The sequence below is a fragment of the Delphinapterus leucas genome, chromosome 12 (genome assembly GCF_059928025.1).
Source record: "Delphinapterus leucas isolate spDelLeu-1000000601 "Yukka" chromosome 12, BTC_Dleu_Yukka2, whole genome shotgun sequence".
Classification (NCBI taxonomy): domain Eukaryota; kingdom Metazoa; phylum Chordata; class Mammalia; order Artiodactyla; family Monodontidae; genus Delphinapterus; species Delphinapterus leucas.
Window position 1 is genome coordinate 24,321,062 of NC_143140.1, and position 24,597 is coordinate 24,345,658.

General features: G+C 37.3%; 1 protein-coding gene across 1 annotated transcript in view; it reads right to left on the reverse strand.

Annotated features, from left to right (window-relative positions):
• ME1 (malic enzyme 1) overlaps positions 1-24,597 on the reverse strand; it is a gene marked incomplete at its 5' end in the record, with an annotated part of 109,306 nt that overhangs the window by 40,137 nt on the left and 44,572 nt on the right. The window contains 3 exon segments of the mRNA XM_089921796.1: positions 2,162-2,275; positions 4,020-4,117; positions 15,724-15,833. Coding sequence (XP_089777922.1) covers positions 2,162-2,275; positions 4,020-4,117; positions 15,724-15,833 — 322 coding nt within the window.

A 24,597-nucleotide genomic window follows, 5' to 3' on the forward strand; every position in this document is an offset into this window, starting at 1 on the left:
AGAAGACACGATCCGTAGCTTCAATCAAGATCTCAGAGTGAACTTGCCATTCAACTTCCCTTGTCTCAGTTTTGCATATAAGAAGTTTAAGATGTCTATGGAGACTGGAGATCAACTCCCAACTCTTCCTTTCAAACTCAGCTGGAGAGACGCCTTGTCTTGGAACCGTCCTCAGCCTCCCTGTTCTTCTCTTTAGTGCGGTGGAAGCACCATGCCCTGTGCACCCCTGGCACCAAGGACATATTTCTGTAACATTGTCATGTGGAGTTGTAACTCTTGGCTTGAGTTTTTCCCACTAGGCTGGGAGCCTCCTGAGATCAAGGGCCTTACTGTGTCCCCACAAGTGTAATGCCTGAGCCACAGATGATTTCACTCAGTAAATGTTCTTATTTCATGACAGTATACGTCAGGTGGCCACAGTGTACAATTTTTTATAGTTATGCTGATTCTTTAAAGCAATAGGAATTTTTAAGCCAACAAACTTAAAACTTTATTTCTTATATACTATAAACAATTACACTGTTATTATTTATTGTTAATAAAATTAATAAAATTATTATTATTTGGTCCCAGGAGATGTTATAAAGGTACTTTCTGTTTTGTTTCACAGTTTTACAGATACTCATGTTCTACAAACAGTTATGCATATACTTCTTCTTCATTTAAAGCAAAATTTCTTGATCTATATCTTTTAAAAAATGAACATTCTTCTAGCTTTAAAGAAACACAATGATTAAGGAGAATCTGGAATATGGAGAAAGGCACTAAAAATAAGTTTTCAAGTAATATGTATTTGATGCATTTCTTTCTCTTTCATATACAACTCAATTTTTAAAGCAAAATAGTTACATATAATATAGTGTTTTCCTATTTTCACCTAACATTATATTATGAATCCTTTAAGGTTATTTATAGTTCTTTGAAAATAACTTTAAGCCTGTATATTACAGGGGCTATTCCCCAATTCATGTCACAATTATCCTTTATTTAGGTAAGTATAACATATCACTATTATAATTACTGTATGATGAAACATTTCACTAATATAAATAGTGCTGTGATAACACCCTCACACATAAAACACTGTACACATCTCTATCTCTATGGTAAAGATTCTTAGAATGGAAACTGTTAGATCAGAAGCATAAACTTTTAAAGACTCTTGGACACACATAAAATAGCTTTCCAGAAAGTCAGCACACATTCACATTTGTTTCTCTATTAAATTCCTGGATACATTGCTTATCACTGGTTTTTTTAAAAATTCACCTTAGGGCTTCCCTGGTTGCGCAGTGGTTGAGAGTCCGCCTGCCGATGCAGGGGACACGGGTTCGTGCCCCGGTCTGGGAAGATCCCACATGCCACGGAGCGGCTGGGCCCGTGAGCCATGGCCGCTGAGCCTGCGCTCCGCAACGGGAGAGGCCACAGCAGTGAGGGGCCCGCGTACCGCAAAAAAAAAAAAAAATTCTCCTTCATGTGGAAGGGGGATTTACAAGTATATTTTCTCTGGCAGTTTAAGGAAGAGTGAGTGATGTGCACAACTGGCAGCAGTAATAACAACGCCTTACAACTGGGTCATGGTCACCTTCCTACTCCTATTTAGCTTCTCACAATAACCCTATAACATGGATACCATTGTCTCTATTAAAGCTGGGAGACAACCTCAAGGAAGTTAACACTGAAACAGCCCATTTATTAAAGTTCTTCTCAGGAATTACCATGAAAACTCTCAAGACTCTGGTTAAGAGAAAGTAGCTGGTAAAAGAGTAACTGTTTCATTTTTTTCCTTCTTTCTTTCCAGCCAGTGTGCAATTTGACAGACAGCCCTTAGTGAAAGGAGCTGGACCGAAGTGTTTCACCCGTATCAGTCTCAAACTACCTCACTTGGAAACTAAACTAATTCACGCGGGCAGACAACCGATGGAGCTGTAAAAAGCCTACTCACATGACAGACGGATACGACAGCCAAGCCATAGTTTTCTTCTTTATTCAGAAGAGTACCCGCCTTACTGTATGACATGGTCATTCGTGTGCAATGGCTACTCTTTTAACACAGTGTTGGAAGTGAGGTAGGTGGAAACAGTAGTTGTCTTTGAGATGGGCGTCCAGAATGGGGTACTGATTAAAATACTGTATCTGGTTAAAAATGACAAATTCTTACCTTAACTATTAATCCTTTCGAGTCCACCAACCATATCTTCTTCATGGCTTTCTCCTTTGGTAAACCTTCTTTCTCCATGGCCATAACAATCAAGTGCGCAATCCCTAAGGCAGCCTTAAAAACAAAAATGTTTCATGCTGTTCCACATAATCCCTTATCAAGAGTTACATTTTACCTCATTTCGTCATTATGAACAAGGAAGTACAAAATGGCTCTATTGACCGAAAGAGCTATATTCTTCACTTGTACTGGGAGTGAAGTATTTTTGTCACATTTGGGTTCTGCTAAATGACAATTATTTACTCTTTTTATTACAACAGAATCACTATTATGCTGCTTTATACTGAGCCACAGATAAACCAGTGATATCCTTGGTTGTCAGCATCTTTAACCCTGTTCATACAATTAAGATTTCCTCTAATAAGAAAATATTGAATTTAAAATAATGAACTTTTCAACCTTGCTTATGAGACTGTATTGCTTATTGTTCAGTTCAAGCTCTGCTAACTGAATTGGAAGAATGAAGTCTGGTCATTTGGATGAGAACTTGACCAATTAGGCAATAAAATGGAACACTTAAAATATGTGTTCCCGAGCATTTATTTACTCTCTTAATTTAGACAAAGAAAGTACTGTGAGATTTCTTGCAATATTAAAGGAAACAACTCCTTTGGTATATGATAAATTTGGTGATGATCTGTGAAATTTCCAAAACCTTTTCAGAGACAAACAAGGGCCAGTTTTGAATCATCCAACCATGAATACCTCTCTCCTGCTGAGTACCAAGAACTGGCCTGTGGCATTCAACAAAACCCTTTGGAAATTTAAAGAAGTTTACTAAAATTAAGTACAGCATATAACAATTCACAGAAATAAAAAAAAATCAAATTTTAATGAGCTGTAATTTAACCTTGATTTTTATTCTGATATGAAAATAAATTTGTGACTTACACCCTGAATTCTTTCACATGTTTATATCTTGTAAGTTTTAGCTTCATGTATTTTGCTTTATTTTAAGAACAAGTAAAATCAAACCCAACACAGTATACATAGTTTCTTCCAGTGTAATACATTTATTCATAATCATATTAAATTTGAAAATTTAAGGCTTCTTAAAATATGTATAGCCACGAAGCATTTCCCCATTTATTACATTCTATAATTCTAAAAAGATTTTGGCAGTTTTCTCACAAGAAGCTCAAACTAAATTGACATTTTAATTTCTATTTTGGGGGTGAATTATTATAACGAGTCTAATTTTCTTCTTTCAAATGATTAACCCATAGAAAAAGAGAAGAGGAAACAGCATTATTTTGTATTCCTGCCATCTCTTTCCAACAATTTTAAATGTTTTAGTTCTTTTGCGTGTGAATGGTTATACTGCATGATGAATGTTCAATTCAAAATATTTTTTCTAAGAAACTTCTATATAGTTATGAATGTGCACATTGAATTGTGAGTCAAGTTAAGAAAATTTTGGTATGTGACACTGGAGGATACTAAAAGTTAGCATCAGCTATAATAGCTTAAATACTTAAAGGTTTCTATATATAATTAGTCATACATTGGAAACTTTTTTGGTTCCTGCATGGCACCTTAAATATGCCTAACAAAAACCCACGGCAACATCTGATAATCTTACAAATTGAAAACTGTGAAAATATCTCTATGCCTCTAAAGTCTCCTGTGAAAAATTAATATGCCTCAATACTTAATTTGAAGAATCTTTCAGTAAAACCTATAGTTTCAATAAACTAAAAATTTGAGAGACTACCTCAAACTTCAAATTCATGAGTAATTAGAATGAATGTTATGTTCACTAGTGTAGGAGAACGTAACCCCTACATAAGGCAGGTACCTCTCCAGCTCCTTGGAATAGTATTGTTTGATCAGACAGCTTATTCTTGGTTATTCGAAGGGCTGCAAGGATGCCAGCAACTGCGACAGATGCCGTTCCTGCAACAAGAAACACCCTGAGCAATCCTCACATGGGCGCTGCTGTATCCCGAATCCCAAGCCTCAAACTGATACTCATGTCTTAAAATCATCACACAACAGGTTAACTGGTGCAGAAAAGGAACCTGCAGTTGTCTGACCCCACGCTTGCATTTGACGTGAAATTCTCAGGCTACTGACATCTGTCTTTTAAGACAGCAACTTACGACTGTTGAAAACTTTCCAAAAAAGAAGGTTCTGTGGCTGAATTTGGTGATGCAGTGACTAAGAGCCTGCTGGAGAGGATGTGGAGAAGGGGGAACCCTCCTACACTGTTGGTGGGAATGTAAGTTGGTGCAGCCACTGTGGAAAACAGTATGGAGGTTCCTCAGAAAACTAAAAATAGAGCTACCATAGGATCCAGCAATCCCACTCCTGGGCATAAATCCAGAAAAAACTATAATTCAAAAAGATTCATGCACCCCTATGTTCCTAGCAGCACTATTCACAATAGCCAAGACATAAAAACAATCTAAATGTCCATTGACAGAAGAATGGATAAAGAAGGTGTGGTATATATGTATATACAATGGAATATTACTCGGCCACAAAAAAGAATGAAGTAATGCCATTTGCAGCAACATGGATGCATCCAGAGATTATCATACTAAGGGAAGTAAGTCAGAAAGAGAAAGACAAATATCATGTGACATCACTTATATATGGAATCTAAAAAAATGATACAAATGAAGTTATTTACAAAACAGAAATAGAGTCACAGATGTAGAAAACAAAGTTATGGTTCCCAGGGGGGAAAGGGGGAGGGGGAGGGATAAATTAGGAGTGGGAGGTTGGGTTTAGCAGATGTAAGCTTTTATATATAGGATGGATAAGCAACAAGGTCCTACTGTATAGCACAGAGAACTGTATTCAGTAGCCTATGATAAACCATAATGGAAAAGAATATTTTAAAAAAAGAATGTATATATATTCAAACTGAATCACTTTTCTGCACAGCAGTAGTTAACACAACATTGTAAATCAACTATACTTCAATTTTAAAATAAATAAATAGATAGATAAATAGATCAATAAATAAAAAAGAACATGGGGTTGGGATTCCTAGGTGGATTTCCAGCTAAACCTGTTTACTAGCTGAATGAATTTAGAGAAATCATTGTGTTTATCAGTTTGCTCAGCTGTAAAATCACTGTATTATACGAGATCAAAAAATACTAAGTGCTATTAGAAAATTTAAATGTTTTAATTTTCAACTGGAAAAATTAACAGTTAATAGCAACGAAAAACTGATGTTGGTGCAGTCTTTAATCAGCTTCCTACCTATGATAAATCACTGGTGAATCCCAAAGACACTGGACAAAATTAATGTAAAAATTATGTAGGATAAAAACTGAGCTTTCCTCATCATGCCTCATGGTAGTAGAAACTTCACCAGTTCTAATTTTATTACTTTGCCATATAAGCTTTCACAGATCACAGAGCAGTTCGTTTGCTTTGAACATAATTACATGGCTCAATTCCTTCATGGTTCACGTCTGAAATATAACCCTGAAGCTTCCTGCAGTACCTCCCTGTTGTATCTACAATTTACTCCTCTAAAGTAACATTCTACCTATGATTCCTAGATCACTCAGCTGGGTAGTAAAGCCTAGTGAAACTTTAAACACCCTCATTTAGTTAAAAAAATAAAAATAAACCAAAAAACATAGATTAGGATAGGTTTGAAGAGTGACACAATGATGAAGCGTTATGTATGCCAAATACCAAAGATGCATCAAACATTGCACCATCAGTAGATTTGTTCTTTTGAATCTTTTGGTTGTTTGCTTCTTTCTTATAGAATTTGGTAGTCACAAATAAGATCACAATAAATGATTAATTATTGAAGAGCTGTGTGTCTCTTGCATGTTTTTTATTTAGGAACACAAATATAAAATGCTTGCAATTTTGAGCCGCCATGCTACACATTATGAATTGCAATTAAGTCACACATCACACAAAGGTCACTCTTCTATATATTATTTATGATGAAAGCCTGTGTAAAAATAAGGCTGATCTACGTAAGAAAGATACCATGGCAGGTTTAGAATGGTATTTGCTTCATACAACAAGATAGATTGACTAGAGGTGTTAAACAGATGAAAAGAGAATTTTAATTAGAGAGGTACAGCTATCCAGACACTAGATGAACACTTATTCACAAATAGCATCTCAAACTGTCTCTACATTGGCCAAAAGTTTGGATTTAAGGGACTCTAAGCTCCCTTCCAACTCTGAGATTCTGTAACTTGAAGGGTCTCTACAGAGTCTACCAGCACCCCAAGATTTAACCAGCTGAAGAGTCAAAGTTGAAGTATCATCAACAATCACTGTCTATACTATTGTTCTGATTTTTAAATAGAATTGGGCATTTAAGGATAGACAGAATAAAATATTCCAAAAGATACTTGCTATAATGTGTGATATTTTTATATGCTTATGCTACATCATTCTGCACTAAAACTCAAAATGTTTTAAGTTCAGACATATTACCCCAAATAAGGCAAAATAAGTCTCTTAACTACACTGGATATCAGAGCCTTATATTTAAAAGTATATTTTATGGGGATTCCCTGGTGATGCAGCGGTTAAGAATCCACCTGCCAACGCAGGAGACATGGGTTCGAGCCCTGGTCCGGGAAGATCCCACGTGCCGCGGAGCAACTAAGCCCGTGTGCCACAACTACTGAGCTTGCTCTCTAGAGCCCACGTACCACAACTACTGAAGCATGTGCGCCTAGAGCCCGTGCTCCGCAACAAGAGAAGCCCCCACTCGCCGCAACTAGAGAAAACCTGCGCACAGCAACGAAGACCCAACGCAGCCAAAGATAAATAAATAAAATAAATAAATTTTTAAAATATATTTTATAATATTTCCTGAGGACATAATGAAACATCTAAACTTCTCTTTACAGAATTAACAAAATTAGAAATATTTAGCACTACCAAAAGGTGAACTTGAACATGATTCTTCTACATAACCTGGTCCTACCGCCTGATACTGCCTTGATTTAAATTTCACTGCAATCAAGGGAGTAAATGTAGCAAGTTGATATTACATAAAAATGTGAGTCTCCACATTAAATTGTTCCAAAGTAACTTCTGCTTTGAGATTGAAAACTAAACTTTTAGGAAATCAAAGACAGGTTAAAGTTTATTTTTGTACTATCACTTTTAAAGAGTACTTAACATTTAACATTGTTAGCGAGATACTAAAGGGTCAATCTTAAAAAGTGTAGAAACTTCTATTGTCTTTGTGTACATTACAACTTTAACATTAAGTCACCATTTATGCTGTCCCTTTGCTGTGGTTATTAAATATCAGTCTTACCTTTTATCAAAGAATCACTTCTACTAATGCAATTCATTTATTAAATCTGATTAGACTTACTATATAAAACTAGTAGAGAAGACTTATGTATAATCCAATTATTACAGTGCTTTACTAGATAAATAGATCAGGTGAAGAACGAGAACTAGAGGCAGAAGGAGGATGAATAAATGTGTTTAAGCACAGACTGAGGCGTTTAGGGCACCTACCCTGGTCCTGAGGGGTGAATGTGAGAGGTCCAGGGTACCTACCCCGGTCCTGAGGGCCTGAGTGTAGGAGGCACCAAGTACCTCTGGAAGTGGGGATAAAAGAGAGGATACACACAGGAAGCTGCTCAAAAATCTGTTAAGAAGTTGTCTGAACCCAGACAACTCCTGTCGGCACACAGTTGACTCTCCCACACCCTGGAGGTTTAGAAAGAAACTAGAGGTTTCTTTTCTTTTTTTTTTTTTTTTTTTTTTTTTACTGTACGCGGGCCTCTCACGTTGCGGAGCACAGGCTCCGGGCGCGCAGGCTCAGCGGCCATAGCTCACAGGCCCAGCCGCTCCGCGGCATGTGGGATATTCCCGGACCGGGGCACGAACCCGTGTCCCCTGCATCAGCAGGCGTACTCTCAACCACTGCGCCACCAGGGAAGCCCCTAGAGGTTTATTTTCTAAAGAGGGTCTCCGGACTGTAAGGCACCAGACATAATTGTAAGGTTCCAGGGATAATGGTGCAACGGTACCATACTCAAAATAAGAAGACTAAATGAAAGTTTATTCTTTCCCTACTTGGCTTGAAGAATACTGGCAGAAAGTTGACACTGGCAGGAATAATAAATAATATAATAATAAATATGTCACCTATAATCCCATTGTCTAGGTACCGTAGTTTTCAACATTCTGATGTACATTCTTACAAGTTCTTTCTCTACCTGATATATGCAAATTCAAGAAAACTTTATAGAAAAATATTTCATGGGAATAGAATCTAAAAAAGAGTGGATATATGTATATGTATAACTGATTCATTTTGCTGTACATCTGAAACTAACCCAACATTGTTAATCAACTATATTCCAATAAAAATTAATTTTAAAAAATCTCATGCCATGCTTATTATTTTAACATACTTATTTAACATATTTTTATCACCTAAAAATATTTTGTGACTATCTTACCATATCAATAATATATTTTAAAATATTATTTTGTATAGTTATAATATCCTATAGGATGAACCTGTGATAATTTATTTAACCAAACCTGTATCTTTGGGTATTTAGAGGCTTTCTGATTTTTGCCATTAAACATAACATCACAATAAATATCTTTATCTGAATAGACATTTTTCCAGAGAAGGCATACAAATGGGCAAGACCTCACTAACCATCAGGGGAATGCCATTCAAAACCAGAATGGGATATTACCTCACACCTGTTTGAATGGCTATTATCAAAAAGACAAGGGACCCTCCTGTAATTTGCTACAGGATGCATCTCCCAAATTGCAATTCCTCTGCTCTTCCTGAATAAACTTAATTTCTGGTATTAAAAAAAAAAAGACAAAAAATAACACATGTTGTCAAGGATGTAGAAAAAAAAGAACCCTGGTGCACTGTTGGTGGGAATGTAAATTGGTGCAGCCTCTATGGAAAACAGTATGGAGGTTCCTCAAAAAATTAAAACTAGAATTACTATGTGACCCAGCAATTCCACTTCTGCGTATTTCTCTGCAGGAAACGAAATCACCGTCTTGAAAAGATACATGCACCCCTATGTTCACTGTAGCATTATTTACAATTGCCAAGACGTGGAAACAACCCAAGTGTCCAATGACAAATGAATGGGTAAAGAAAATGTGAAGTAGATATATATATGAATATTATTCAACCACTAAAAGGTAAGAAATTCTGTCTTTTGTGACAACAGGGATGAACCGTGAGGGCATTATGCTAAGTGAAACAAGTCAGACAGAGAAAGACAAATACTCTACCTCCCTTATATGTGGAATCTAAAACAAAAAACAAACACATAGATACAGGGAACAGACTGGTGGCAGTTGTACAAAATGGGTACAGGGAGTCAAAAGGCACAGACTTCCAGTTAGAAGATAAATAAGTTCTGGGGGTGTAATGTACAGCATGGTGACTAAGTTAATAATACTATACTGTACATTGAAAGTTGGCACAAGAGTAGATCTTCAAAGTTCTTATCACAAGAAAAAAAGAACTTGTAACTATGTGTCGTGATGGATGTTAACTTATTGTGGTGATCATTTAGCAATACATACGTGTATCAAACCATTAAGCTGTACACCTAAAATTAATGCAGTGTTATATGTCAATTACATCTCATTTTGAAAATAAACAAATATTTAAACTAACTAGCTAAATATCCTTGTATATTTGTTTTGCACACCTTCGTCTGCAGAGGATAAATTTCTAAAAACAGAATTCTTGGATCAAAGATCTGCATAATATTAAGATCTGTGACATGTACTGCCACCCCAAGAGTTGTACCAATTTATATTCCCAACATCAATGTACAAGAGTGTTCATTTTCCTAAAGCATCATTAACAGTTGGGATTACAATAAAAATCTTTGACAGCTTGATACAGAAAATGAGTTTGTCACCTGCTGTTTAATACGCTTTTTAAAACTTGGTGTGGTTAAACTTTAAAACATGTTTTCAGGCCAATGGTATTCCTTCATTTGTGTAATGTCTGTTCTACCATGTCTGACTTTGATCTTTTCAATTATCAAAGCATTTGGTATAAGATTAGGCTACATTTACCTTATTTTTAAAAATCCTAACAAGCTAGTTCATTATGGCAAAAATTTCTATGTAAATTACTTAGAATGCCAAGTTAGAGAATAGCTATTCCAGAGAGGGTATTATGGGAAGAAAAATCTCTTTTTGCAGCTGATTTTTTTTTTTTTTTTTTTTTTTTTTTGCGGTACGCGAGCCTCTCACTGTTGTGGCCTCTCCCACTGCGGAGCACAGGCTCCGGACGCGCAGGCTCAGCAGCCATGGCTCACGGGCCCAGCCGCTCCGCGGCATGTGGGATCCTCCCGGACCGGGGCACGAACCCGTGTCCCCTGCATCAGCAGGCGGACTCTCAACCACTGCACCACCAGGGAAGCCCTGCAGCTGATTTTGAAGACCAAAGGATGAGACCTTATTCTTTTGATCTGAATTTGCTGAATTCTGATGGTCTCCAGATTATATTATTAAATCTCCATTTCTGTTTTCTTTTTCTTAAAATTCTTTTTTTTTTTTAATGTGGACCATTTTTAAAGTCTTTATTGCAGTTGTTACAATATTGCTTCTGTTTTATGTTTTGGGTTTTTGGTCGCGAGGCATGTGGGATCGAACCCGCACCCCCTGCATTGGAAGGTGAAGTCTTAACCACTGGACTGCCAGGGAAGTCCCGTAATTTCCATTTCTTAATAGCTAATTTGCACACTTCTTCTAGTTAGCAATAATTTATAATTAGAATGCATTAAGGTCTAAATAAATTTTGAACCAAAATCTCTATCATTTAAGATTATTTTAGATCATTAATATAGTAGAATTTAAGTATTTTTAAAAATCAAATACTTTTCATAAAATGCTAATAAATTTAAATAACACATCTGTTAAAAAAAAAAAAAAGGAAGAAAGAAAGTTCCCCCAAAGGCCCAGTGTAAAAGCATTTATTTACATGGTAAGGCTGTAATAGTTATGTAATTATTTTTGTTGGCACTAGAATGCAATTTCTATGCCCACAGTGAGGAAAGTATGACATCTGTGGGCAAAATAGTAAAAACATAAGGTTAAAAAGGTAAAATAGAAACATATGGGGAAGATGTGTCACTAAGGACACTATTTTGGTATGGAGAAAGCACAAAACAGTTTGGTCAGTTCTAGTCAGAACCCCAATAACTTGCCACAAGTTTTGTCTAGTCAGAGATTAGACCCATTTTTCTCAAACGTAACTTTCTGTTGGCTAAGGCAGTAGGACCCTAAAATGTGGAAATATGTAGACTGTGTGTGTGCAGATTAGACTTTAGGCAGATTAGTTGAGGTGAAAACTAGTTATTTAATGCTCCATAGGGGTGATCTGCTGGGGGAAATGTTCCGCTGTGGATTCTCAGGGCAGCTCCACATGCAGTGCTCTTGGCTTGGCCTGGCATCTGCCTCAGATTTCCTGTGCTCCTGACTTTAATGCTGATGCAGCCCAAGCCTTGACCCCTAAATTCTTGGCCACAGTTGACAGAAATGCTGACCCTAATTCCTAATTGCTCATTTTGTTTGATGATTTGGATTTAGCGTTCTTTTCCCTAAACTGAACTCTGATACCTATTTATTCTGTAAAATGATTCAAAACTGTGCAATACCAGTCTTTAACGTCTATACAGACATTTCTGTGAGACCCACAAAATCAAAAGATATAGACTATTAAAGAAAGGACAGGGCAGTTTTGTTCAACAGTTAACTGGTGGCTACTTTAGAGACTACTACAAAATGAACTGATAAGTGACTTATAGACACTGATCTACAAAGCCTATGTCTGTAGCATCAAAGGCACTCTATCATTATATATTATATCTTCAAGTTAGGGTTATAGCACGTTAAAATTAGACTGTCTTCATTTCCTTTCTGAAATCCTCCACATATTCACTTCTTATAAACACTCAAAAAAATGAATACAAAAAGAAGAAAATGAAGTTGAAATAACATAAGGATCTTTGTCATGAAGATGGCAATAAAGTAATAATGTAATTAACATCACAAAGGATTTTAGGAAAAGAAAGAGTAGACCAATTACGTTAGTGTGCCTCAAAACGTAAAAAGAGACTCATTATCTTTAAATACACTATATTTACATAGCTATGTTATACTAAAGAACTTAAGCATAGTCAATTTTAAAAATTATAAAGTATATTTCAGTTGACAGAGTATTTTCACAAATAACTATTTTGGTCCACAATATAAACTCTACGAGAGAAATATTATCATCCTCATTTTACATGTAAACTTTTCTTTGACCACCTCATTTCCAATGGCATTCATCTTACTCCACTTTGGCTACATTCCTCCTAAGTTTCATCTTGGTTCATCTCTCAGAACTAATCCTTCTTGGAAGAACTACATTAGAATACCTCACTCATCATGGTCGCAATCTCCTACCTTTTCAGTTCTTTACTCAATTATCCCCATTATACCTATTGTTTAATTTCATGGGAATCTAGCCCTTTGGCCCTATCTACCCACCCTTATATCTTCACTTCCTTCTCTATCCAACTTAGTGCTATGGTCATACTTTAACCTTAACTCTTATCCCGCTGTCCTTTCTCTGCACAAATACATAAAATACCCAGCATAGATAAACCCAACTGACCATCCTGGCCTTGCCTACTCCTAAGCTCTTGCACTCAAGCTGCTCAGCCTGGGGTCATGGTATGTTTGTGGTGTTCAACTTCAGTGGACCCTCAGCACCCACTACTGAATCCTTTTGTGTTTCATGGTCAGATGGCTCTCTAGTCCTCTACAGCAGTTCTTTCAAATTCCCTTTACCCTCATCAAACTTCTAATCCTCTCATTTCCAAAGAAAAAAATAGAAGCTATTATATAACTTCCTGCCATAGATGAGAAATTAAAACTCAGAGAGGTGAAGTCAATTGATCAAAGTCCACAGCCAATGAGGAAGGAGCAAAGCAAGTCAGTCTGACCCCAGAGTTCTTAACATCCATATGTTATAATGGCTCTCATTTTCTCATTCTCAGTTACTGCCTTCCCATTCTACCAGTTCTTCAAGGCAAACACCTAGGCTCTATCCTCATCATCAACAACTACTCATCTATTTCTTAATCTTGACTGGCATTTTCCCAGAACCAGGCACCATCACCACGAACTTGGACTACAGCAACAGCCTTTAGGTTTGCTCCCAATGAATCCAGTCTCTACACTGAAAACAGTGAAAGGGATCGCTCTAAAATGTACGCCTACCTTAGCCAACCTAATTCCTTAGTTCGACCCTCACCAACTCTTTTTAGACCAGAGGTTGGCAAACTCTTTCTGTACGTGGCCAGATAGTAAGTATTTTAGGGTTTGCGGTCACGTGATGTCTGCCCCAGACTTACAAAAGCAATCATAAATAATACATAAACAAATGGGCATGGCTGTGTGGCAAGAAAACTTTACAAAAACAGACAGTGGGCTGGATTTGGCCCATAGGCTGTAGTTTGCTCACTCCTGCTTTGGACGTGTTACAGTCATTCATTCCACTAACATTATGTACCTTCTATGGGCTGGGCACTGTATTAATGACAAGGTGATGAACAAAACAGACATATTCTTGTCCTTCACAGAGCTTAAAGTTTAGTGGGGAGGGAGATATTAATTTTTTTAATTATATAAATATATAGAACTGTTTCTGTGATAAGTTCAACAAGGGAAAAATAAGTAGGGCTATGCAAGCCTATGATAGGTAGATTTGACTTAGCACAAGGATCCGGAAGATCCTCCTGAGGAATGTCATGACTGAGAAGAGATTTGAAGAGGGGAGGGAAGAGTATTCTAGGAGGATGGATCAGCATTTGAATAGACCCTGTGACAGGAAGAAGTCTGGCTTATGTTTGGACCTGAAAAAGACGGTGATGGCTAGAATGGCAAAAAAAAATGAGGTTGGAGAGACAGGTAGGGATCAGACCATGCATTTTGGACCATATTTATGACTTTCATCTTAAGTGCAATGGAAAACCATTCAAGTATTTTATGGAACGGATGATATGACTAGATATCTATGGCAAAAAGAAAACTTTGGCTTGTCACAAAATTCTCAGCTCCTAGGTCTACATCTGGCAAACTGCAGTCATACTATGGAGAGAACACATAAGAAGGGGAAGCAACAGTAAATGTGGACAGATTTCTTAGAAAATGCCCATTATTTAGGAGAGATGATGGTAACTTACCTTAGGTTAATGGAGAGGAATCTGTGGAAGAGACAGACTTTTACAACAGAAAATCAGGAGGATGAGTGATGGAGTGTATTTGGCAGGGAGAGATGAAGAAGAGAGAGACATCAGGAATTCACAGAGAAGGAGAACACACGAAGAAGCCTGAGGTTGGTGGGGAAATAAGAGTTTGATGGTGGGGAGGTTGAGTATGAGACAACTTTGAGACAACCCAGAGGAAATTTTAAATAACCAGATGGGTATATGGACCCGGAATTCAAAGAAGTCTGGGCTAAATATATAAATCTGCTAGTGGGATTGTGGCCTTGCAGTATATACCTAAGATATAATAGAACAAAGAGAAAAGACCCTGGTACTGAGTGTTGCAGTGTTCTGGCATTTAATAGCTAGTCAGAGAGGGACGAACCTGGAAAAAAAAAAGGGTGAAAGTTCAAAGAGGTAGGAAGCAAGTCAGCAGGGGCATGTGACACGAAAGTTGACAGAAGAGAGTATTTCAAGGAAGACAGTGGGGTCTACAATGTTAAATGCTGCTGAGAATCCAAGTAAGGTCAACACTGAAAAATGTTAACTGCGATGAGTGAAATGGAAGCCATTTGTGATCTTCTTTCAGGTTGCCAAAACTTACTATGGTCTTCCTCCTTTAGATCTCTGCCTGCGCTTTTATTCTACCTGCCCTTCATGGAACAGGAAGAGTAAGATTCTCATTGGAAGGTTTCGGATGTGCGGAGGTGGGTTGGTGGGGGAGGGGGGTGGTGTGGATCTAGAGAGAGCTGCAAAAAAAGGCTTAGTGAGAAACAAAACAAGTAACTTAGACAAAAGCAGGTAGCCAAGCATCTACAATCAATCAAAGACAAACAGGAAACCGCGGTACACACTGTATACAAAGGCAGCTTCTGCTGGGGTAAAGCTCAGAAACTGTGACTGATCTCTAAGCTTAGAAAACTGACTGAGATGAAGGCTGAAGAGAGAAAAATATACAGTCTTCATTTTAAACAATGAATAATATATTTTCATACATTTTATTCTTTGTTTAGCCATGATCACTGGGGATTTTATCAGATTTTAGGGCACCTGTTCTCTAGCTCACACATAATATGGTATATTCTAAAGTCACAGAGTACTTTTCTCAAATACGTAAAATTAAATGAGAAATAATGTGTGAAATCATCAAGCATAATCCCTGGCATTTAATCGGTATCCAGTGCAAATTTACTGAATTTGAATCATTATAAAATTACAAACTAATATCAGGACATGTTGGTCTTGATCTACATGCAGTGAAAATCTGATTACCTTGAATATCATCATTGAATGTGCAGTACTGGTTTTGATACTTTTTCAGGAGCCGAAATGCATTTATATTGGCAAAATCTTCAAACTGAATAAGGCAATTCATGCCATACCTATGGGACAAAATATTCACATTAGAAGAGGTTAATGAAATAACATTTAAAAATAAACCTTGAAAATTAGACTACAGAAAAGGCAAAACATTATTTTCTTTTAAAGGTCCTATCTTGCTACTTAGTATAAATATATAATACAATGTCTGTTCAGTAAATATTTACTACATGCTTACTACAGGAAATAGCATTGCATTGGCACTGTGAAATACTACAAAGATGACAAAAATATGGTACCCTGCAGTCAAGTAATTTAAAAGTTAGTAGGAATTATTTTGAAATAAATGAAAAGTGCATGAAAAGTAATATGAAAGTGGTACAAACAAGGGACAACATGTTGAGAAGCCACGTATCACTCCTGACTGGGGTTACAAACCAGGTAAGAAATGAACTGAGTTTTAATCACGTCATGATTTCAAAAGTAGAGATGTAAGGTTCTACAAGCTGAGTAAACAGCAGAAGCAAAGTAACTGAAGTGAAAGTTAGGAGAGTAAAAAAAATCATTCAAAAAACAGCAAGAAGCCCCATTTGGCCAAAATGTCGTGTTTGGTACATGTAAGGGTGTAGTGAAAGACAAGGTCAGAATTTTATGTTGGAAACCTTAAAAATTCTAGCCTAGGATTCTGATGTTTGTTCTATAGCCATAACCAAACACTGAAAAGCTTTGAGCTTTGAAGTATACAGCACAGATTTTTATTCCTGAAATTAACTTACTGGTTTGACCCTTTATTCTTATGATCATCTATGGCCTGTACATCCAAGACAAGGGAAATTAACACCATTGATACCCCAAGTATCTGAGAGTTACCAGAGAAAGCCTTATAGCCATGGCCATCCTTGCTAGGTGATTTAGAGATGTATGGTCTCCAACCTCGGCTAGACTCCCACTGCTGCCGTATTTATGATTCCTTTTCTTTGTCTTTGGTCAGCTTCCACTGCTATTGCACCCAAAGGCTATTCCTAATCTTCGCCAATCCTTTTAAATCTTGACCTCTTCACCTGTCTCCTACTTCCTGGCATAGTGAGGGCATAATGTGTGATCTCCCTCAACTATTCTCCTCCCACCGCATCTCCCATCTCCCATCTCTCATCTCTATCTTTAGCGCTACCCTGCAGGCATCAGTCAACAAGGCGTTCCTCTTCCTGTTTAAGGTAACTCACCGCTGCTGCCCACGTTCCCAACACTTCCTTCTTAATTAGCTCCCTCTCTCCTATTTACAACTCCTTCTTCTGGACAAGTTCCTTCCTCTTTTTTGATAACTGACTTGGAGCTTCTCATTAGAGGGAAAAAGTTCTTTCTCAACCCCATGTTTTTCCTATCCTTTCCATTTAAGGTATATGAAATATTAGTTTACAGTTTACATTATTTCTCCATCCCCTGTCATTTACCTTCTGTCCTCACGACTCTGCTAAAATTGCTGCTCTAAAATTAGAATGTTTCCGAACTAAAAAATCCAAGAAACACTGTTTCCCATCCCTAATTTACCAGGGCTCTTTGCTGCATTGCCACTAATTCTGTTTACCTTTTTTCCCTGAAACTCTATTCCCTAGGCTTCTGTGATATCACACTTTTCTGTGCCTTCTCCGAAACTACTGATCATTTCTTCTTCTTTCTCCCTTAGGGAGTTCTTAGCACTTAAACATTGGTGTTTCCCATGACTCTGTCCTTGGTCTACTACATGGTGTATGTGTGTGTGTGTGCGCACGCGCGTCCGTCCATCCTGACAGAATCTCAATCCTATCATAGTTTTAATCACCAATTATATACAGTGACTCCCAAAGGTATGTTTCTACTCTACTCCTGTGAACTCCAGACTTGTAAATCTCATGACCAGCTGGATAATTTCACATGAACGTACCTCAAGTTGAAAAGTCCAAAATTAAACTCATTACATTTCCATAATACCCATAAGTGCTCAGCAAATATTTGTTGGATGAATGTAATTTATAGATATTTTCTCATTTAATCTCAGGGTGCAATTTTATAGATGAGGATAGCCTTGGGCACCAGGTAAGCTGGGGAGGGGAGATCTGCACACTCAAGTCTGCCTGATGATGTGGTAGAGCCTGATGTTGAAGCTAAGCTTTAAGTTTATGATTGATTCCTTTCTGTTATCCTGTAGGTTATTATATATACCTTTAAGTATATACCTTTGAACAACGCTGAGTTCTAAAACTAAAAATAAGGAGCTCTATAACAGAAAAGTTTTGTAAAATTTAATCAGAATAATAAACTAGTGAAAAGACTGACTAGTCTTTAGGGGTTATGTTTTGTTGCAAACCAACAGTTAATAGAAAGCTGCTAAGCGCAGGTTTGGTTGTTTAACATTTATGACGGCCCTACCTCTTCCTGGTGAAGTCCGCCTCCTCAAGACTTAAACCAACACCTTCTTATAGATTATCCATTCTGTATTTCCAACCTAAATTGCTTACTGAAACTCAATCATCTTCACAGAACATTTCCAAAGTCAAGTAGGCTCTTGACTCAATTTCAACAACTGTTTTTCTATGAGGGAAGCATACATTTCCATGTCTCAGAGACCCAAAGACTGAAGCTATTATTTTACTATTTCCTTTTTAACCCACCATATTCAGTTAATTACCATTTTCTATCATTTCTACTATTTAAATATTATCACAGCCAAAGAAATTAGTCTTGCTCCTGCTAGGACTGCAAAAAGTCTACTTGGTCTCTGCTTCTCCTTTGTCTCCCTCAAACATACGACATAGAGCCACCAAAGTTTTGTAAAACAACAACTTCTGCCAGCTACTCCTTTGCTCAAAATTCACAGAGTGGATTGCTCTGATGATGATGCTCAAATTCCTTAAACTCAGGGATCTACAATCACATTTTATCTTTTCAACTGCCTTCTCTCTCCCTATATTGCAGGGTGAGTCCCTTCCCCACTGAACCACTTCTCTCCTCTCTCAAACACGCCATGTCCGTCTCCTTCCCATGTCTTTATTAATGCACTGCCATTGCAAATCACCGTCACTCTTGAATCGGCAAATATTTTCTATACCAGTTACGAGGGGTCTAAAACTACTAGCATGTAGATGTCTCATCAACTAGATCAAAAGCTTCCTGAGAGACTGAAAACTCTTTCAGACAGTACTACGTCAGTAGAGAGAAGATCAAGTGAATACAATATGTAAGCGAAAATTTATTTCATTCAAAAAGAATAATTGGTTCGGTTAATAATCTGTACTGCCGAACACCATGACTGTCAGTTGCTTCGAATGAGTTGCATCAGAGTAGGTATTTCCCTTTATTTGCCCAAATTCCAGAAGTTCTAGTGTTTTGTGTTTTTCATACTAGTTCAAAAAAAGTATAATCTTTCTATTATTTAAATAGACATAACTTTTATTCTAGAATTTCTCTTTTATTTGGCAAGAAACAAAATCAAGTTCGTTTCATGTTACTTTTTAAAGAGTTGTCACTAAGTAGGTTATAGACGTTTTCAATACCAATAGTTTCTATTAACAGAGGTAAAAAGGTTAGCCTAAGGCAAACCAAGATTTTTCAAAAAACTCATTTAGTACTATAAGACGTTAACACATTTTTCTCTTTTGGTTGAATTCCCAAATACAAACAGGAATTAAAATCATGTAAATCACAGTTATTCTTATAATTTTTATTCATATTTATTTGCCCCTCCTTTGAAAATATTTTCTACAGTTACCTAAGAAAACAAATTCCTAAGAAACTGCTAGGTTTTCCACCAGCACTTCAAAATTCTTTCCCGTATACTTTCCTCTTTTCTTTTCTATCAGAGTCATTTTGGAAATGTTAATTATTTGTTCAGAAGACTTTCTATAGTAGTCCTTTAGGCCTTTAAAAGAAGTAATATTTTAATTCAAACAAGCAGCATTAGAAAATTCCCGTATGAGCAAAAAGACTAATAAAATATGAATAAGAAGTTAATGGTCTAAAAGTTCTACTGCCAATATCTTAAATTCTCTAATACTCTCCTTCTCTGCCCCTAGTCCTGTCTTCCCTCTCTTCCACCAACTCCTTCCCCAGCACACTACCCACTCTTCATTTGGTCCTTCCTTTCCTCCGAGTTCATTCTTCCTAGCTTCACCTCTGTATGCTGAAGACAGTTACTCCAGCCATGCACTGGCCATCCCCCTAGTGAAACGGAGCAGGACCCTGTGGGGCTTCTGGGCATAGAAGAACTTTCTGTCCCCCGATTCTGTCCTCCCTATTCTTGTACGGGATAGCCGTCAGCCTCCATGAACTTCCCTGAGTTCCAAAGGGCAAGGTCCAAACAGTTGCTAATCAGGGAAGGGAGGGGAGGCAGAGACAAGAGAGGAGCAGTCAAGAAACAGTAGTGCAGCCTTGGGGCAGGTCCTGGTTCCACCTCAAGGCATACAGGTAACAATATCTTTAAACTCTTTACAGAACTAAAACCCCCAACAAAACGGAAGATGTTAGCATCCTTCATTCCAGAGAAGACCATCTGAGGCCAGATGAAAGGAACCAGAGAAGCTCATCAAGAGACGACATGAGACCAGATTAAAGGAGTGCAGGACCTGCACACACTCTGATCCTTATCAGCAACCCAGCCCTTGAACCACTGCTGTAAAACGCCTCACCAAATCCTCCTAGGTTGGGACACATAGTTTTTGAGGGTCATGAGCCCTCTGTGTCCCCCTTTGACTGGCAAAGCAATAAAGCTATTCTTTCCTCCTTCACCCAAAACTCTGTCTCTGAGATTCGATTCGCCACTGGTGCACAGACGCTGAGTTTTCAGCAACACTAGCAGCCCCTGGCCCCTTGCTCTCCCTCATTCCACTTAGATAGCACACGAGTCCGTGCTATGGAGTCTCAGCTAGGACCTCAATCAAGTCCTGCAATATTTGTTTTCTATTGCTTACTGATCCATAGCATGATCCCAGAGCAGCTTCTGCAAACCATTTTTTACTCCCCTTGTCCCACAAGCATTCCATCTCTTACCAGCCACTACTTCACTGAGATGAATGCCATGCAGAGTGAACAATCTTCACTTTCTCAGCTCCCCCACATTTAAAAATATGTGTGCTTTTACTTCTCTTCTTCCACCTCCGAGATGTATTCTTGCTTCCTTGTTTCTAATCTCTCTACAGACCTTACTGCCTCAACTCTACCTCTCTACACTAACAGCTTCAATTTCTCCTTCTCTACTGGTTCCTTCCTGTCTCCAAGGAGCCTCAGGACTCCCTGATTTTAAAACCATGTCTCTTGACCATGACAAAGCCAAAGCTATGGTTACTTATCTCTCTTTCCACCTACTGCCAAACCTCTCAAAAGAGAGGCTGACAAACTTTCCCTCACTTTTCACTTCTTGTTAATATTATGCCTATACTTCAAAGACAGTCTCACACTACCACATTCTGATATCACAATGTAGATGAGGTCTTTCTTCTGATCCAACAAAATACTTTGTAAATCATCTGTTTTTCTTCCATTGCAGTTATTTACATATTATTATTATGTCCCTGAAGGTCTATCTTTTTAAATCACTGTAAAATTCAAGGTGAAGACTGTTTCCTGAATTTTTGTTTCTTTTTTTTTTTGATTACTCATGAACCTTAGCATCTTTTTCTATGTCCATTGGTCATTTGTAATTCTTCCTGGAAGATTATATGGTCTTTGGTTTGTTTTTCTATTTTTACGGTCTTTTCTTTATTATTTCATAAGAGTTCTTCACATATTAAGAATATTAACTTCCTGTTATACATGGTACATGGGGCCTCCCTACTCTAGCATACTGTGTCATTAATCATTTACACAGCATTCCTGTTTGTTTTTACAAAAGGAATTCTAAATTTTTATGTACTCAGATCTTTCCATCTTCTTACTTATAGCTTCTGCCCTTGATGGCATGCTTATTACAATCTTCTCCACACACGTTTAACTATTAATCAAAAACTTCCTCTAGTGATATCATGGATATAGAAAATGATTAACCTCTACAGCTGGTATTATTTTTCACGGTTTAGACGTAGATTTTTTTTAAATATAGATAAAAATGTCTGACTTCTATATAATTCGCTCAACTCTACCAGCACCATCTACTTAATAGCCTATCTTTTCCCCTCATCACCTGTAATCAGATACTATCTTCTCATACATAGTAGAGTCAGTTTTCTGTGCTTTTCTCTTTTATTCTACTATGGCTAACGACAACAAATATCTTTTAACCTTTAATAATATGTGTGTACACACGTGTGTGTGTGTGTACACTCACTTATTCTTCACAAGCACTCTATGAGGCAGGCACTGTTATTATCCTCATCTTATAGATGAGAAAACAGGCACAGCATGTTGGTACTGCTCGGTAATGATAGCCTATAATAGTAATGATTAACCTACTAATCCCTCTATCCACTGAAAAATGCCTCTATTTTAACTACTATAGTTTTTAAGTGACTTTAATATTTAGTAATATTAGTTATCTCTCATTCTTCTTTTTTCAGTATTTGCTTGGCTGTGTTAGCAGTTTAAAAACATAGACTCTACTCAACAGTAAAAACCCAAAACCCTCCAACTAAAAAATGGGCAGATCTGAACAGACACTTTTCAAAGAAGGCATACAGATGGCCAATAGGTACATGAAAAGATGCTCAACATCACTAATCATCGCTAATCAACAGAAATGCAAATCAAGACCACAATGAGATATCACCTCATATCTGTTAGAATGGTTCTTATCAAAAAGATAAAAATAACAAGTGTTGGCAAGGAACCCTCTTGCACTGTTGGTGGGAATGTAAATTGGTGCAGCCACTATGGAGAACAGTATGGAGGTTCCTCAAAAAAAATTAAAAATAGAACTACTGTATGATCCAGCAACTCCACTTCTGGGTATTTCTTGGAAGAAAATGAAAATATTAATTCAAAAAAATATCTGCACCCCCATGTTCACTGCAGCATCACTTACAATAGCCAAGAAATGGAAACAACCTAAGTGTCCATCAATGGATGAATGGATAAAGAAAATATGGCATATATACACAATGGAATATTATTTGGGCATAAAAAATAAATGAAATCTTGCCACTTATAACAACATGGAAGGACCTTGAGGGCATTATGCTAAGTGAAATAAGACAGAGAAAGACAAATACCGCATGCTCTCACGTATATATGGAATCTAAAAACAAACAAACAAGAAGAAAAAAAAAAAGTTCATAGATACAGAGAACTTTTTGGTGGCTGCCAGAGAAGGGGGTGGGGGGGGGGAAATGGGTGAAGGTGATCAAAGGCTACAAACGTCACGGTGTAAAGTAAATAAGTCCTGGGAATATAATGTACAGCATGGTAACTGTAGTTAATAATATTGTATTACATATTTGAAAGTTGCTAAGGGAGTAGGTCTTGAAAGATAAAAACTTTTTTGTAACTATGTATGGTGATGGATGTTAACTAGACTTACTGTGGTGATCATTTTGCAATGTATACAAATACTGAATCATTATGTTGTACACCTGAAACTAAAATAATGTTATATGTCAACTACACCTCAATTAAAAAACAAAACAAAACAAACATGGGCTCTAGAGTCAGAGATCCTGGGATGAAATTCTGTCACTGTGCCTGTTTCTCCCTCAGAATAAATAAGAATAACAATGGCATATTATCATAAGTATATTATCAGGATTAAATGAAGCGATAAGTGCCAATGTTCAATGTGTAAAGATTGGCACTAAGTACTCCATAATCACTAGATATTTTCTATTACTTAATAGTAACGATAGAAGCCATAAACAGTGAAATAATACCCTCCAAAGCCTAAGAGAAAATAAATATCATTCAAGAATAGTATATCTAGCAAAGCTATTCTTCAAGAGTACGGTTGAAACAAAGTCGCCTTTAGATAAATAAAAGCCAAGACTTTTACTAAAGGACTTTTACTAATGGGTGTATTTCAGAGAGAAAGGAAATAATCCCAGAAAAAAAAATCTTGATATAACAAAACAAAATATAAGGAAACACAATTAATTTGTATCCATATAAAATAATAAGGATAAGTAAGCTATACTTCCAGCATGACACAGTGGCTGGCAAATTTCTTCCCCGCCCAGCAACAATACAGCAGGACAAGTACTTCAACACAACCATGTCAGTGCTCTGGAAATCAACTAAAGGCAAAGAAGCAAAACTTTGAAAGTAAAATGGGGAGTGGGCCAGTTCTTGAAAGGAACATAAAATGCCTACGCTTCTCATAGACACGATGCCATTCTAGGACACTCTTTAGCTATCTCGATTAAAAATAACTCAAATATTAAGAATGGGTAAAATGGGTAAAAGCTAATGGGTAAGAATGGGTAAAAGCATCTCCATGGCTATAAATCATTCCCTTGTTTTTGTTTAAACAACCTTAGCAGAGAGGCAAACTCTATGGTAGCAACTGCTTACCCCAAACACAAATATCAGTCAACAATCACCTGGTGCTCATCATGGCTCCTTCCCCACCTCTCTGGCTTCTAAGCAGCCCTTCAGAAAGTAAAGGCTGCGTGCTTTCAGACAGGGTCCTACGGTTTGCTCCTGATGTGTCATGTACTGTGGTCCAGCAGCACCAGATGATCTGTTATTATGTACCAAAGCAGCAGAACCTTGTGGTTACAGGATGTGAGGAGGAATCAGAGCCTTCTCAGTTCTATTCCTGGACCTACTACTTACTTGGTCCTGTGGTTTGGGGCTGGTTACAATTTCTCTGTGGTTAAAATGAAACCCTCACAATATGGCTTGCCTTCAGTGTTTAGGATACAATGTGGT